Consider the following 16,394-nt stretch of genomic DNA (forward strand, 5'->3'; position numbering starts at 1 on the left):
TTCTACATTTACAGATCCTGACAGAGCAGTTTGATGTTATTATACATGTACTAGCTTGTAGTAATGAAACAAATACACAGGTCAACATGCTGTCATTTTGTTTTCCCGGCATATCCGTTTTAGGGAGTTTCTCTCGCGTTGCTGTGAAGCGTCCACGCCGTGACTCAACCAAGCACCCCACTGACACTAGCCGAGATCGAGCCTCACACTTGGGGGGTCACGGCTCCAAGCATGGGTCATCACAGCCCTCCACCAAAAGCCTTAAGGCTCTGAACAAGCATGGACCTAAGACGGCTAAGATGGTAAGTGACAAAACTAACATCACCTTTAATATAGTTTATTTTAGTTTGGATAAAAGCCACAGTTCAGACACATGTCGGTCCACATCTTCAGTTTTAACTTGGTAACACTGTGGAAGAACATGTTGGGTAAATTACTGATAAAAAGCAGAAGAGATGGAGGAAGAAAACATTTAGATCATATAATCCTCACGCTTACACTGCAGCTCTGTAGCGTAATGTAGTGTCAGACATGCGGTGCTGCCTACAGCTGCTGGAAGAGCGAGGACTAGATTATTTAATTTGAGACAACACAATAAAAGTTATCTTGGCAACAAAGGTAACTAGGGCAGTAAAGGTGTGCTACAGGTTTCCCTCCTCACCTGTGTAATTTCATCCAGAGCTTGTTCAAATCATTTACTGGCAGCTGTATCTCCAACTTAAACCTGTGGTCTTTAACCCATATTGACTGTCATGCTCATGTTTGTCACAAACTACGGTTAAACATGTGCTGTTGCTTTCTCTTTGGTAAGTCTGCCAAGCCTCCACCGGCCAAGAAGAAGAAGAAAACTGTGACTCCAGCCTCACAGGACTCTCAGTCTGTAGCCAATCGTCTGGTGTATCTGACGGGCATCCCAGAGGACGCCTCCGAACAGGAGGTCACCGATTTGGTCGGGGCCTTTGGAAAGATCAATAATGTCATCCTCATGCCGCGTTCAGAGGAGAGCGAGAAGGGCCAAGGACAGAAGGTGGGTCAGTGGGCAGGGTGTTTCTTTTTTAAACAGTGATAACTAAAAATAAAAAGTGTTTTTTGTGTCATTTATCCTTTCTGTAAATGTGGTGATCTGTTAGTTTGCTGGATGTGTTCCTTCTGTCTGGCTTGTCTAATCTCTGTCCTGGTGTTTCAGGCCTCTGTATGCATGGTGAAGGCTGAAGATGCCCAGGCTCTGGCCACCTCCACAAACCTCTCCATCAGAGAGCAGCACATCACAGCTTCAGTAGCTAAGGTGTGAGAAATGTTTTTCCTATTTTGAATCATGTCCGTGTAACAATCCGGCTTTCTGGCCTCGAGAAAGTTCCAGAGCAACATGATCATCTAGAACTTTCCTCAGTGAGGCTTAAAGCTGAAGACAACTGTTGTGACACCTGCAGAAGGTGTTCTGTGCCACAGATGAAGAAGTGTTAATACACACCTGTGTTTCACTGCTCCTCCCTCTTTCTTACAGAGCCCTGAAGGAGAACAGTCCACTGATGCTAACAGGTTTGTCACAGTTATTGGCTCAACACTAGAACTACCAAACACCCTACAATAATCCATGTAACGTGTTTCTGTTTGCAGTCAGCTGTTCAGTCTGTCTCATCTTTATAACGAATGCCACACATTATCCAAAACTTCATGTTCTTCCTCTGTAATAATGACATTATTTACATCTCTTATTTATTGAACCCTTTATTAGTTTCTTCTAATCTCTATTTTAACTTTATGAGAGGTATAAACCTCCAAACATTTACCTAAATACTTGTTTTGTGTTAATTAAAATGTAAAGAAGAATATGATTAAAAAATGAAAAACGTGACTGTTGCAGGACAGGGTCAGAATGACCTGATGGTTCTTTTGAAATCCTGTTTTTCTTTCGTTCACAGCAAGCCGTCCGTAGAACAGAACAAAGATGCAGCTGGAACAGACACAGGTAGGAAACATCTGCAGTACCACCAAAGACATGAGTCATGGTTTACTTAACTAGCAGCTACTGCCATGAATGTGTCGTTTGTGTTTTTAAAAATTCAATTCAGTTTATTTACATTTTTATTTATACAGACCCACAACAGGCACTTTATATTGTAAGGTAGGCCCTACAAATCATATGATCCCCTATGAGCAGCACTTTGGCGACAGTGGGAAGGAAAAACTCCTTTTTAACAGGAAGAAACCTCCAGCAGAACCAGGCTCAGGGAGGGGCGGCCATCTGCTGTGATTGGTTGGGGTGAGAGAAGGAAGACAGGATAAAAGACATGCTGTGGAAGAGAGACAGAGGTTAATAACAGATATGATTCAATGCAGAGAGGTCTGGTAACACATAGTGAGTGAAGAAGAAACACCCAATGCATCATGGGAATAAGCAGCCTACGTCTATTGCAGCATAACTAAGGGAGGATTCAGGGTCACCTGGTCCAGCCCTAACTATATGCTTTAGCAAAAAGGAAAGTTTGAAGCCTAATCTTGAAAGTAGAGATAGTGTCTGTCTCCTGAATCCAAACTGGAGGGGAGAGCTAATATTTAATAATCCACATTTCACAGTTTTACTCTTTGGTTCAGATGTTGATACTGTGTTGTTCTTTCTTTGTGATTTTCTATGTTTAAGTTGTTTGTTGCTGGTTTTTAGTTTGTTTTTTTGACACAGTCTCTATGGAGATGGGTTTTGGGGTTTTTGGGGGGTAGCAGGAGGAGAGAAGCTGCAGAGAGACGTGTAAGACTGCAACTCTACTTCCTGGTCCCAGCTCTGGTCATATTTTGGGGGGTTTAATAAATTCGTCCAAATTTCTAGAAATGAGAGCTGCTTTTAATGTAGTCATAGTAACAGAAGATAAGACTCAGTCATCACTACATGATCCAAATACCTCACTTCAACAAAATGCAAACATCATGACTTCCTCTGAACTGTCTTAATGAATTAAACACCAGCTGATGTGCAGATGAGTTTGTATCTGAAAGCTCAGTTTAACTCACGTTGTCGCCCTCTCACCATGACTCTCAGCTGCAGAAGGCAACGCTGACCAGAAGACGTCTAATGAGGTACATAATCTGTATACTGAAGCTTAATTAGTGTAACATATTCCACCATGTCTGTCTGGGAAAAGTGGTAACGAGAAAGACATCGGTTAATACAAACTGTCTCATACAGAAAGGCAGGCTGCTGATCACAGGACTTCCTGAGAGCGGCTGGTCAGAATGTGACATCATTAACTTGATCCAGCCCTTCGACACTCCCTCTGACATCATCCTGGCAACACAAATGGGAAAGGTCAGTAATTAAACTTTGTTGTTTCTAATAGATGAGAAAATGCTTTGACACAGCAGCGAGGTGAGACAGACGTCCTCACCTGCTGTCGTTTTGCTGTCGGGTCACTGAAAGTGTCAGGTTAAGATGAAGGAACTGAAGTGTCGTCTCTCCCATCAGTTTGCTTTAGATATTACATTTGTGCATGTCGAGGATGTCTCGTTTCATCACCGAGCAGCAACTCACAAGTTTGTTTTATGCAGCGAACAGCAGTGAGTCATGTGACCTGCTCTTATTAGTGAGCATGCACAGATTCAGCCAACTGAAAGCAGAGCTGACAGTTTGTTGACTAAACCAACTCTTCCTAATGTTACACATACATGGGTCTGGCTTTCGTAGGTCTTAGACCAGCCTTAACTGTCTCTGGTCAGTTTCTCAATAAATGTCATAAATACACAATGATGTTTCTGCCTGGCTGGGATCAGCTCGCACTGGGATGGTTAAAGCCAGTACCTGGAACTGGATCAGTGGGTTTCCCCTTCGTCTTTTTGCATTAGTAAACACATTTCTCCAGAGTGTGTTTTCACTTAGTGTCCATAAGTAATATGTCTGCAGACTGTTTCCTGTATAGATTCTGTATGGTTCAGTGTCCTCGTTCAGAAATGCTGACAGTGGAACATGATGCTGTTTGTGTAACAAATGACTTTCCTTTGTTGTGTCAGGCACTTGTGTCAGTGCCACACATGGACGTTGTTCAGGAGATGGTAAAGGTCCACACGTTCGTGCCTGCCAAGGTGAAAGACTGTGAGGTTAAACTGACGCCGCTGAAACAACACATCAGCTTCAACACACCGGTACGACTCGGCTGATCGTCTTCACTCCTCTGTTGCTTCTAGTTTTCTGTGTCGTGCATCTGAAGTTTGAACAATGTGATCTGGTTTCCTTAAACAATGATTGACTTAAACACAACACTCTTCACGCAGGTGGCGCTCTACAATCTTCTGATGGGACCAGTGGATCCATTAGTGAGTACATCTTCACGTCCTTCATCCCAACATTATGAGGTCTTTTGAGTTTTGAGTCGTGAAAGGCTGCTGGTGGTTTGTACATCAGCTCGAGAGCGAAGTGACGTAGGAGTTTAAATTAATACCAGAAGTGTGTCTACAAAGATCAGTGACCTCCAGAGCAAAGGTCAGGCTTCCTGAAGGTCACCTGTTGACACCAGAGCTGTGTGTACTATAAAAAATTACCATTTTGAATCTCAGTGACTTCAAAGTCAGAGCAGGGGCGTTTATTTTCCACTCACATGCAGGTGTTAGCTCTGTAATGTGCATTAAATGTGGTTCAAATACAGTAAGTACACACGTTCATATACATGTAGTCTATAGCTTTACTTTCTGTAGCCCATAGCTTTGGTGCCTATGTGGTTTATTTAAGGTTTATTGACCCGGTGCACGAGAAAATGCTAACTTCCTGGTTCCTAGTTTAGATCGATCAGTTGTTTACATCACTCAACACAAGCAGAACTGCAGCAGAAGACACATCGTCCACATTCAGAAGCACATTTCTGTATAGTGACAGTTACTATGATTTAAAGAGGCAAATGTTCAGCATTCAAACTACAGGTGAAGAATAGTCAAACCAGATGTTTCCCGTTATGTCGTTATCAGCTAGTCAAGTACACACCTACACAGCATGTTAACAAACCGTGAAAAAAGCCACACAAAATGAATGATTGCTGGTGACGGTTTCTATACATTAGCATTTGCAAAGGGTATGTTGTGACTTACCTTCAAAATTACAGCGGTCCCTCGCTATAACGCGGTTCACCTTTGTCCTCGCTGTTTCGCAGATTTTTTAGTGCAAGTTTGCATGCTTATTTTTTTACATCACATTGCGTCCTGCATCCTGATCGCTGCAGACGATCTCCTCCGTGACGTCTCTCCTGTACAGAATCGCTGCATCGATGCTAGCAGTGTGACTCTGAAGTGCAGTGCTGTATGTCCACGATGTCCACGAAACGTTTTGCACCGTCAAAAAATAAAATTGGCTACTTGATTTCACCTATCGCTGGTTATTTTTAGAACATAACACCCGCGATAAACGAGGGACAGCTGAGAAATATAACATTTGAATCCTTTTCTCTTTTGCTCTGAGGCGTGGGGGGAAAATATTGACGAGTCGATGAACATCGTTTACAGATATATTGGGTAAATGCCCGAGACATCTATAGAAATGTAAATCGCCGCTTGATTCATTCATTTGCTTAACTTGTTTTGGACCGTAAACAAGGCGCGAATAGGACACCGGAAACAAAGCTCCTCACAGGAGTTTCCGCACCGGAAGTAGCATATGCTAACGTGCACATAGTCAATTGTAGCCATGCTAAAAGTGTTACTGTCAGCTTGCTTTAGTAAACTGCACTGTCATGTGCAAAACTGGAGTAGCTGTAGGGGTGGCACCCCTGTAGATCCACCGCTGAGTGACCGCTCATGCTTTCTGAACATTTTGTGAATGCAGGAAGTTGAGAAAAAGGCGAAGGTGGATTTTGATATTTTGAACACATTCGAGCACATTTTTTTCCATGTTCCATATATTTATTCATTATTTACTTGACCTAAATCAAATCTAATGACAAAAATACAGCTGAAGGAAATGATCAACAACCATATCCGCTGCTAGTTTGCATTAAAGTCATTAAATGTTGCTGCGTGTTACAGAGTCGAGCTCCAGTCAGCTGGAACAGCCTGCTGGTTATTGGGAATGTTCCCGACACACCAAGCGGGTCCTCGGAAGTCGAGAAATTGGTGCGACGCTTTGGAACAGTCATCAAGACCCTCGTGCTCAGCAGCATGGTGAGAGCTGTGCAGCTGTGCAACACTCAGCTGCTCGGCTTTAAAAACCTCGAGTCACCTCGAGGAAAGTTGTAAAGACACAGGACTCAACTTCATAGCATTAAACTGCTGTTTGCCCGACTGTTGCAGACATGCAGTTTGCTAACACGCTTGTTTGTCTTTGTGGTTGAGAATAAGCATTGAAAACGCAGTGGGTGACATCCACATGACCCCTCACAGTCCCTACAAACATTTTGCAAAACAAAGAAACCTCACGTGCTTCACGTCACGTTTTCTTTTCCTGCTCAGGTGATTTGTGAGATGGCCACTGCAGCCATGGCCCTGTCCGTGTACAAGCGCTTCCAGGCGTTTCCGTGTATAATCCAGAACAACCCGCTGTTCTTCTCCCGCAAGCCCGACCCCAAAGCCAGCACGCAGACTAAAGCCATCGCTGCCCCTCACGATGCATCCGAGGTCACTACCACTGATATTTGGTTACAGTTAACACGGTCCATGTACATTTACTCATTTCTGGAGATTCAGCTTTTCTTAAATGCTTGTGTGTGTGTGTGTGTGCATCTGCAGGATCCACCTGCGAATGGCCAAGCAAAGCAGACGTCTGCAGACAGAGAGGAAGCAGCGCACAGTTCAGGATCTCCCGAGGAGAGGATTGACAAACACGGAGACGGAGATGCTAATAAGATGACGGGCAGGGAGGAAACAGCTGAAGAGGTTTTAGAGGCGTGCAAAGACGGTAACGTGGAAAAAGACGAGCTCACGGTTTGTGACTCTGCACCGGAGAATCAGTTAGAAGCAGACACAACGGGAACGTCAGGCATTGACGTCAAGACGACGGAGGAGAGTAAAGTTAGTGCATCTGAAGCAGAACAAACTCCTGCAGACGAAGAGTCACAGCCGCCTCGCCTGGACGGCGAAGCAGGTTCTGAGGAAGCAGCCGAGCTGCCCAAGGTGTGTGCACACAGACACGTGATTACATGCATACAAATGATCTTTGACAGTTAAAACAGTGTTTCTGCTGTAACCTCACCAGGTAACTCAAGCCATGGTTAATGCGCTGCTTGTGGAGTGCAGAACAGGGCCCACCGGCAGCAGCAGAGCAGCACCCCCCAGTGGAGAAAAGGGGGAACACCAGACAGAGACTAAGCTGGGCCAAAAAGCAACAGAGACTAAAGAGATGACCAAAAAACAGATGGGTGTGGAAGGTGAGGTGAAGAGGCAGGAGAAGGAGAGAAAAGAGGCAAGAAAGGAGAAGGAGGTGAGGGAGCGAATGAAGAGGCAACGGGAGAGGGACCGAAGGGGCTGGGAGAAGGAGGAGAGAGCCAAGAGGGAGTGGGCTGAGAAATCCAGGAGGGAGAGGAGGGAGGAGGAAAGAAGGGAGTGGGAGAGGAAGGAAAGGGAGAGAAGGGAGAGGAAGAGGGCCCACGGCAACGGTCTATCGGGGTCGAGGTTTTCCTCCAGGTCGGAGGGATCCAGGCAAAGCTACGGGAGGGAGGAGCGCCACAGTATGGAGGCTGACGCCAACGCGGTGAGGAGACGCGACGGCTGAAGTTTACAGCGTGTGGAGGCCATCGCTTTATCTGCAATCCTGTGTCTTTGTGTTTCCCTGAACGTAGGAGGAGGAGCTGGACGAGTTCCCGTTCGACATGAGTGACTTTGTCACCGTGGACGAAGTCGGAGACGTGGCCGAGCTTCCACTCAAAAGATCAGAAGAAGGGGAGACCCCGCCCACATGTGTCCCACAGGACACTCCACAGGTAGCTTCACCGTGGCTGTGCACACAGAGCTTATCATGTATGATTACGGACGTTTCAGCCGATGCTCTTCTCCTGTTACCCACTGGTGTTTTTATACTCGCTGAAGTCCAACCTGTCACTCGGGGCGGTTCATTTAACTTTGAAATGATAGAAATACCCAGAATATGTTTTACTCCTCTGCTGTAAAGGCTGATGCTTCCACCCTGCCAGGTGGTGGCACGGACACCTGACTGTGAATGCAGTGACCTGAGAACGAGCTTCAGGAGCTTCCAATAGACACCACGGGTGTTTCTACTAGGAGGGAGGCCGCTAACACCGCCATTATTTCTTTATTTATGGGTCTGTTCTTGTGACCACAGACCTTCCTGGTTTTAGCTGTCCACAGGCTGGTCTCCATCACTCTGTCCATGTTTACACTTCAAGTCTCCTCCTCTTCATGACTCCACTGCTTCGTCTGCACCCACAGACATCCGAGAGTGGATGCTGCAGGCTTGTGGTCAAAACAAAGATCCTGTGTTTCAGTTCTTTAGTCAAACTGAAGCTAAATCTAAGCTCAAAGAAGACTTTAAAAGCCTGATATGAAGCTGGAGAAAGGGCTGCTACAAATCTGGGAGTTATTAAGCAGGCTTTCGGTCAGTAATTACAATCTTAATGACTTTTGAATTATTCATACATATTTGATAAGAAGAAATCAAAAAGATGTGTTGGGGTCAACAGCTGCTAGTCTCTGGACTGCAGCAGCACAAGTGTTGTGTTATAGAGTCACAGAGAGTCTAATCCACTCAGGCTCTAAACACTGAAGCAGTTTTATTTTTACAGAACTAAATCACAGCGACAGTCGCCTCACTGCGTTTCTGTATTATAAGTTGGGACAATAATACACAGAAACCCCACAGTGGGAAGCAAAAACTCCTTTATAACAGGAAAAGCCTCTGAAACTGGCACAGGGAGGAGCTCCGCCTCCCTGTCTACTGACAACAGGTAAACAGCAGCGTGAGGGCTGTGTTGGGCTGATGCAGCACCGCCTAGAAGATGAAACGGAGCCTGAAAATTCACTTGTATGTGATTCAATTCTAGATTTACTGCCACTGTGGGAGAAATAGTTCCTGCTGCGGGATTATGGATCAGCTGGAGAGAGTTTTTAGGACTTCCTGATAATAATGAACTACAGTCCAGCCTGGAAGTAATAAATGCAGGAAGTAGTTTTTCAGCGTCAGTCTGAGACAGGATATTTCTAACTTCAGAGACACTGAGAAAGTGATTTTAATGTGGTTTGGTGTATTGTTATTGGTCCCTGTGTCATTTGTACATGAGGTGGAGCTGAGTGTGAGTGAGAAACTTTACAGCAGCATGTGCCGCCTCTTGTTTTCTACTTCTAGGACGCAGCCATTGATGTGACAGCAGCTCCAGCGAAGCCTGAGCTCACACCTGAGGGGGATGTAACACTGCTCCCCAGTGCTGCTGTGTCCCCACCGCCTGCACACAGCCCAGTGCATAACCCATCCGAGGCTGACGTCACACCTCAGCCAGGTACTCTGAATAAACCATGTTTTTTTCAGCCCTTCTGTATGTGGCGTACTTGAACCTGAAGTCTGTCATTGCCCTTCAGATTCCTCATTAACTGCTGAGTTCGCCCCAGAGGACCAAAGTGTTCCCGTCCCTGCAGCTGCAGCAGCTTCCTCCTCAGCAGCAGAAAGAGGCCAAGATGGCGATGAGGAGAATCTTCTGGAACCTCGCGAGACTGTTGAAGAAGAGAAGATGGGATTGGTCAACCAGGAGGAACAATTGAAGGTGCAGGACCAGGAGAACAAGGACAGGAGAGAGACGGCTGCAGAAACTGGTGAGGTGGATTCATTTAGCACCTTGAGAAGAAGAAGTGGTTGGCTGATGGTGTCATACACAGATTCGCCCCCCGAACAAACAGCACTGGTCACCTGGGATGAGATCAGGGGTTGAGTTAAGCCCTGTTTTTGTCCGGTCTGTTGCAGGGAAACAGGAGCAATCTGAGCAAAACCCCAGTGCTGAAGAGGAGAGTGAGAAATTCGAAACAGAACATTCCCTCCCTCCTTTTGACCCCAGCAACCCAGTGGGTAAGAAACTGTGTCGTCTGTATTTGAGTAGCATGGCTCATTCACAGCTGTTCAGATGTCCTGACATCTGAGTTTAAACTCTGAGTCAGCAGGATTTATGCATTAATGCACCCCACAGTTAGACCGAGAGTCATTCTGTGTGTCCGTCCACAGGTTTGGAGTTCCTGGTCCCGAAGACGGGTTTTTTCTGTAAGGTGTGCGCTCGGTTCTTCAGCGGCTCCAAGGAGGCTGAAATCAGCCACTGCAAAACCCGCAAACACTACGAGACGCTGCAGGTAGAACACGCAGTTATTGGTCTGGATGAGAAGACGGAGTTCAGTCTGTGTTTGTTTCCTACTCATTACCAGTCTGAGTGCACCTTTAAATAAGTAGGACGTAAGTCCCAGGTTTGCTAACGTGACCAAAATAAAAGCCTTTCAGGTAAAACACACCTGGCTGAGGCTCATCTTACACTTTTAGCTCTGATTGTAACCAGTTTACACGTCCACACATCTGTTTGATCACAAAGAACTTGTTCTGCTCTAATCACTTTCTTATGGGTTTTGTCCACGTTCTCCTAGAAATACTTGAAGACGTCCAAAACAACGAGCGAGACTGCCAAGCCCGACTCCAGCTGAACTCCTGATGCTTTGGGTCCAGATTCTCATGTAGATTTAGTAAACCGTCACATTTTAAACTTGAACTGTTAACTGTTTTTTTTTGTAATGTTTGAGGTTTAATTGAACACTTTAACTCCATTTCTAAAGACAGTTGCTGTTTGCTTCACGGCGTCGCCACGTCCAATCTGATGTTTATTTTGGTTCTTGATGGGTGGGGGAGGCTGAATTTGATTGCATCTCATAGATAACATTAGTGATGGAAACTGTGCTGAAGATGAACTCCATCAGGAATCGTACACAATCGAGATGTTTTTAGTGAACTATTGTTTTCCTCCTGAGTCTCATTTCAGCTGTGAAATAAAGATATCAATATTCTGAGCACCCACATCTGTAATATTTGATTGGCCAGATGTGTCTGTAGCGTTTGACCCGATAAATACACGCTGGGGCGATTATTGACAGCACAACTTTTTATTTAGAGACGTGGGTTTATTCGCAGCCACTCCCGCTCTCTGCAGCTGTCACGTCCGCTTCCCCTCCGACTGTCACTGTCAACATAAGAAGACACACAATCAATGTCGGAACCCAGCACACCTGTCGACCCCGCCCCTGCGCCGCCCCGGGAGCTCACTGTGTCACCCCTCCTCTGCAGCTGGCCAGAGACCACACCCACGCCACACAGTCCATCACAAGCTGTTATCCAATAAGCAGCGTTTAGGTTTCACAGTCAGGGTAAAAAGTAGGGATGCAACGATACCAATTTTTTCAAACCGATACGATACCGATACTTGGATCTGAGTACTTGCCGATACAGAGTACAAAAACCGATACTTCTACCACACACACACACACACAGTGAATTGGAAGACAGGTTTTATTTTATTCTCTGCCGATAAAAAATAAAATCTTAATAAAAATGACCACAAAAATATTTCAAGTGAAAAATAAGCACTTCTGTTAAATTATTGCAGAGTCTCCACATTGTAATTTAACAAAATATCACTGAACTATTGGCACTGTCTCGAGCTTTCAGAATAATAAATAAACACTTCTGTTCATTTATTATATTTCATATCGCAGCTCGAGTATGCTGAGAAGACGGTGCAATCCTATGTTTTCCACGACCGGCATTGGCTGGTCATCCAGAGCGATAAAATAAGTCAGAGCCTCTGTTATTTTAACTGCCCGTGGATTTTCTCTTGACATTTTTCTTCGCTTTTCCAAAACCTGAGTTAAAGTTGGCTGTTCCACACTGCTGACATTTTGTTTAGCCTAGCTACAGCAGCCTCCAGTTTCTCTTTTTTATCTGGAGCCGCCAGTCTCACTCGTCTAACCCTGTGCCTGTTTAGCGCGGGATGTCCCCCTAGTGGCCAATCTAAAAAACTACAACAGAAATGACAAGCCACCCTCTGACTAATGAAATAAGTTAGTATCGGTTCATGGTATCGGTTAACTTTTACGAGTATGAGTACACACACATTTTACAGTATCGGCCCCGATACCTGATACCAGCATCAGTATCGGTGCATCCCTAGTAAAAAGTGTAGAAATGTTCTGCACACTGACTGACGAGAGTTTGGAGCATCTGAAGAGAGAAGGAGAACTTCATTATAGAATAAGGGAACAGTATCGGTTGAAATACACACAGTACACCTGCTGATCAGTGCTGAGTCATGGAGAATGTCAGTTACCAAAACAAACTTGTTGGTCAGGCTGTACAACTATTATTATCAGAGGTTTCCATAACACAGCCTAGTATCATACGCAGTCTGTTTGCAGGGTAGTGATGTTGTGTTTGCAGTAAGAAAACGATTACTGTTCTCGTGCACGTTTCCATCCAACGAGGCTCCAGCTTGTTGGCATCGGTGGAGCCATTACAGCAGGGCAACAGAGGGTGAACGGGCCTCCCAGCAGTTATTACCTAATGGGAGGTGATTGCTCACCAGGTTGCCAAACACTTTTTTTCCCTCAACCAGACTGTGACAGCATTCCTGTTTGAACAGCTTCCAGCTGAAACGAAACAGCCTCAGGCGCTCTGTCTGCAGAACGAAAGACGGAAACGTCAGGGCTCCCTGATAGACTTTATTGATCCCACAAGAGAAACTGATTTACAGCAGCAAGAGTGAAACCAGTACCGTCTACAATAAACAACACAGTTAAATAAAAGTGCCGTATACTCCGAGATAATACAGAAATGTAAATATATAAAAAAGTGAAAAAAGTTCAAATGAAGTTGGTTAAAAACAGTAAAATTAAGACTGATGTGTAGGAGAGAAGTGCACATTGCTTTAAAGTCTTAAACGCTAACTTTACCACTCAATAAAAGTTAACGTGAGGGTTCCTGATGGTTATATACTGGAATATACGGCTGCATGTGCTGGGCTGTAGCTACACCGGAAGGGTTTAAAATGAACAGTGATAATAAAAACTGAGAGGCTGACAGTGATCACTGCCTTTCTTTAGGGGCTTGTTCAGGTTAAACAGAACAAGATAGAAAACATTAAAACATGTTAAAAACACAACAAAGCAGTTTGGACCCAGAAGCAGGATTCATGTCATCGCTTATAGACCAGATAAAGCTGTATTTATATAACCTAAGATTAATCTTCATGTAGTTGTATGTATATCTATCTCACAGATTATTAACATTGGATACAATAGATGCATAACATGGAATAACATTTGTATGATTTATAGCGTTTCTATTTCTTTCTGTGCATTTAAATAGATTTGACGATACTTTCCCTCTTTGTTTAGATAATAAAAGATGCTTACTGCATTATTTCCCCTAATTAGAAAGAATTTATTTTGATCTTTAAATCTGTTAAATTATAATATATGTTATCAACGCATTTTTTTAAATGTTCTGAGCCGAAGCCTGACTGTGCAAAATACCTGCACATCCTGTTTCCAAGGTGGTAGATTATGGAGAGTCAGGGCTTAAAAAACACAACCTTAACACCTTTAATGGGCCTACATCAGCAGAACACATGACGACACATGTTAGGTAAAAATGCTAAATTAATAGAATATATCCGTGTGGGGAACTCTAGGGCTCGAGGGCTGGTTTTCCTGCAGGTTTTAGATCTCACCCTGGGTAAACACACCTGAATCACATGATTATTTCATTACCAGGCCTCTGTAAAACCTGAAACCTTTTACATCAGCTGTGTTGGATCAAGGACACATCTAAAACCTGCAGGACGCCGGTCCTCAAGGCCTGGAGTTGGACTTGAAGTAAAAAGCATGTGCATTATCTAATTAGAGCTGTGTTTGCTCTGTGAGACAGAGTTTATCTAAAACAGCATACCTCTACAGCTGCACCTGTCGAGCAGGTCTGTTTGGATAAATGTCGTGGGTGGGGGGGGTTAGGAGGAGGGATCAACAAAACAATGAAGGAAAAATGACACGAATGTGAAAAGTGAAATCCAGACTGACAGGAGCAAGAGAAGGAGAGGAACGAGCTACAGGGAACATCTCGTACAAACACTCAAATATAACCTCAGATAAGGTAAGACGTGTTAACATGTGAACTGTGGACTCTGTTCCTGTTGTTGGTCAGGATTAGTTCACCCAGCAGCCTGTAGAGCGTCATCTGTCTGTCAAAGGAAGCTCTGTATGTGCTTATATGTAACATAAGTACTGATATTTAATGTTATCATCCAGAGGACGGTCCACAGACAGCACGCTTACACTTACGGGTTATGTGCTTGATCGATAGGTGATTATGAGCAGTGTGTGAAAACATGGCTGTTGGTGGAGAACTCGTAAATCACGTCTTTGTTCAACAGACCACAAAATTATCTGAGCATATAAAAGTCATACGTGGCTGACGACACACGCTACCTGTTTATACGGCAGCTGTACAGCTTTAAAAAATGATCTCACTGTGTAACTTCAGGAAATGGTTGTGCAGGCAGGTGTTATCGAGCTGCCTGTACGGTCGGATACTCCAAATCTGTTTCATGATGACGTGAAAGAAAGCAGCCGTGTGTCGCCACATGAAACTTGATATAAGCCTTTGACACCAGCGTGCTCAACAATCATACGGTCTGTTGTCGACATGTGTGCGCCGTCACGATGCTTTTACCAAAGCTGGATTTATAAACCAAACACATTAACAGAATCACAACGACAGTGATGATGCGTCATTGTCGTCACACTGACTGTTGATCAGAGTTTCCCCCAAAGTCTCGTCAAAATGGTCAAACTTCACATGGTCTTTGTGTTCTTATTGGTCAACAGTGATTTTCTGTCATGATGGGTAGGCGGGGCTAAATCACTATTTAAAAACCACGTTTTGTTTTCAGTTCATCTTTGTCTAATAAAAAAGTGATTATTAATCTCACACATTTAATTGTGACCTAAACTCTTAGCACTGAGGTTGAAAGAACAACACAAACCTCCATCATAGGTTCAGCAGTGTTAATATAAAGCACTGTGTTGCACACAGTTATGATTTTACACATTACTTTTCATTAAATGTTGTCATCTTCTCTCTGAGGAAGCTTCAGGACACACACAGCTCTGTGATGTCGTGCATATCTCAGTAATGATCACTGTCTTCAGATTGTTACCACATGACTGAGCAATGGCTCAACAATGCTGGTGCTGCTTCCTGTACGGCTGCACGTTTTCATGAGCCAGTAAATCTGTTATTTATTTACCTTCCTAAAGCTTCATATATCGTGTTCCATCATTTTCTCCAGTGCTGTACAAAAAGCATCTTTGGATTTGTGAAGCTTCCATTCTGCTAACTTAACACGACAGCACGTTTCTGCCTGGTATGAAGAAACTAACAGAAAGATCACTGAGGTCACTGTGACATAAGCAGGCTTCCTTTTACATCTCTTATTCATGAAATAACAGTTTATTGTTGAATGCTGGAGCGATGTGCTTATACAACATGTTATCCTGCCAATCAGCTGATCTCAGTACAGCAACACTAAAGAAACACGAATGACTTGCAGGATTTTTTCCTCGTTGCTTCGTTTAACTCGGTAATGATGACGTCCTGGCCGAGAATATTCCAGCCGAGCCTGAATTTCTTGATCTTGCGCAATTACTCCTTTGTATATTTTCACTGTGTGTTTTAGCTTTAGTGTGTTTAAGTTAAGGAAGTGCACACTTGCACTGAGAGGCTCACGTATCATGCTGCCAGCAGCTCCAAAGAGCCTCTGAATCAGTTGATGGATTAGGCGAACAGTGAATGTTTTAGAGTACACTTAGGTTACATGTTACCCAGGGGCAGGAATCCTCTCGGCACCTGTTTGTCCTTCACTTTTGATTCTTGATGGCTATTGCTGAAGTCGAGCTTTAGACCGGTGATAATGAGATCATTTTAACGATAGTAATATATGAGCTAAGACTGGGGCTGTTAGGCTGTATCAGGCTGCAGATATGAAACCAGCCTATCAGTCCAGCTCATCCAGGTTTCAGGATGAAAACTTGGCAGCGAGTGTTTGCAGCAATACTGTCACTGTTCTATTCAATTCAATTTTATTTATATAGCGCCAAATCACAACAAAAGTCGCCTCAAGGCGCTTCATAGATACAGAGAAAAACCCAACAATCATATGACCCCCTATGAGCAGCACTTTGGCGACAGTGGGAAGGAAAAACTCCCTTTTAACAGGAAGAAACCTCCGGCAGAACCAGGCTCAGGGAGGGGCGGGGCCATCTGCTGTGATTGGTTGGGGTGAGAGAAGGAAGACAGGATAAAGACATGCTGTGGAAGAGAGACAGAGGTTAATAACAGATATGATTCAGTGCAGAGAGGTCTGTTAATACATAGTGAGTGAGAAAGGTGACTGGAAAGG

The 16,394-nt window shown here is 44.2% G+C and overlaps 1 protein-coding gene across 2 annotated transcripts in view; it reads left to right on the forward strand.

Annotated features, from left to right (window-relative positions):
- The window catches only part of LOC102790544 (zinc finger protein 638-like), a 43,312-nt gene extending 32,358 nt beyond the window's left edge, over positions 1 to 10,954 (forward strand). For both annotated transcript variants that reach the window (XM_087845876.1, XM_087845877.1), the window contains exons 7-25: positions 124 to 302; positions 812 to 1,027; positions 1,187 to 1,285; positions 1,505 to 1,539; positions 1,923 to 1,969; positions 3,035 to 3,072; positions 3,182 to 3,301; positions 4,000 to 4,131; positions 4,261 to 4,302; positions 5,998 to 6,132; positions 6,421 to 6,585; positions 6,697 to 7,080; positions 7,163 to 7,657; positions 7,746 to 7,886; positions 9,266 to 9,416; positions 9,496 to 9,726; positions 9,875 to 9,976; positions 10,130 to 10,251; positions 10,537 to 10,954. In XM_087845876.1, coding sequence (XP_087702002.1) covers positions 124 to 302; positions 812 to 1,027; positions 1,187 to 1,285; positions 1,505 to 1,539; positions 1,923 to 1,969; positions 3,035 to 3,072; positions 3,182 to 3,301; positions 4,000 to 4,131; positions 4,261 to 4,302; positions 5,998 to 6,132; positions 6,421 to 6,585; positions 6,697 to 7,080; positions 7,163 to 7,657; positions 7,746 to 7,886; positions 9,266 to 9,416; positions 9,496 to 9,726; positions 9,875 to 9,976; positions 10,130 to 10,251; positions 10,537 to 10,593 — 2,891 coding nt within the window. In that variant the 3' untranslated portion in view covers positions 10,594 to 10,954. The remainder of the gene's footprint in view (positions 1 to 123; positions 303 to 811; positions 1,028 to 1,186; positions 1,286 to 1,504; positions 1,540 to 1,922; positions 1,970 to 3,034; positions 3,073 to 3,181; positions 3,302 to 3,999; positions 4,132 to 4,260; positions 4,303 to 5,997; positions 6,133 to 6,420; positions 6,586 to 6,696; positions 7,081 to 7,162; positions 7,658 to 7,745; positions 7,887 to 9,265; positions 9,417 to 9,495; positions 9,727 to 9,874; positions 9,977 to 10,129; positions 10,252 to 10,536) is intronic.
- The last annotated feature ends 5,440 nt before the right edge of the window (positions 10,955 to 16,394 follow it).

The sequence above is a fragment of the Neolamprologus brichardi genome, chromosome 9 (genome assembly GCF_056152115.1).
Source record: "Neolamprologus brichardi isolate AB-2024 chromosome 9, ASM5615211v1, whole genome shotgun sequence".
Classification (NCBI taxonomy): Eukaryota; Metazoa; Chordata; class Actinopteri; order Cichliformes; family Cichlidae; genus Neolamprologus; species Neolamprologus brichardi.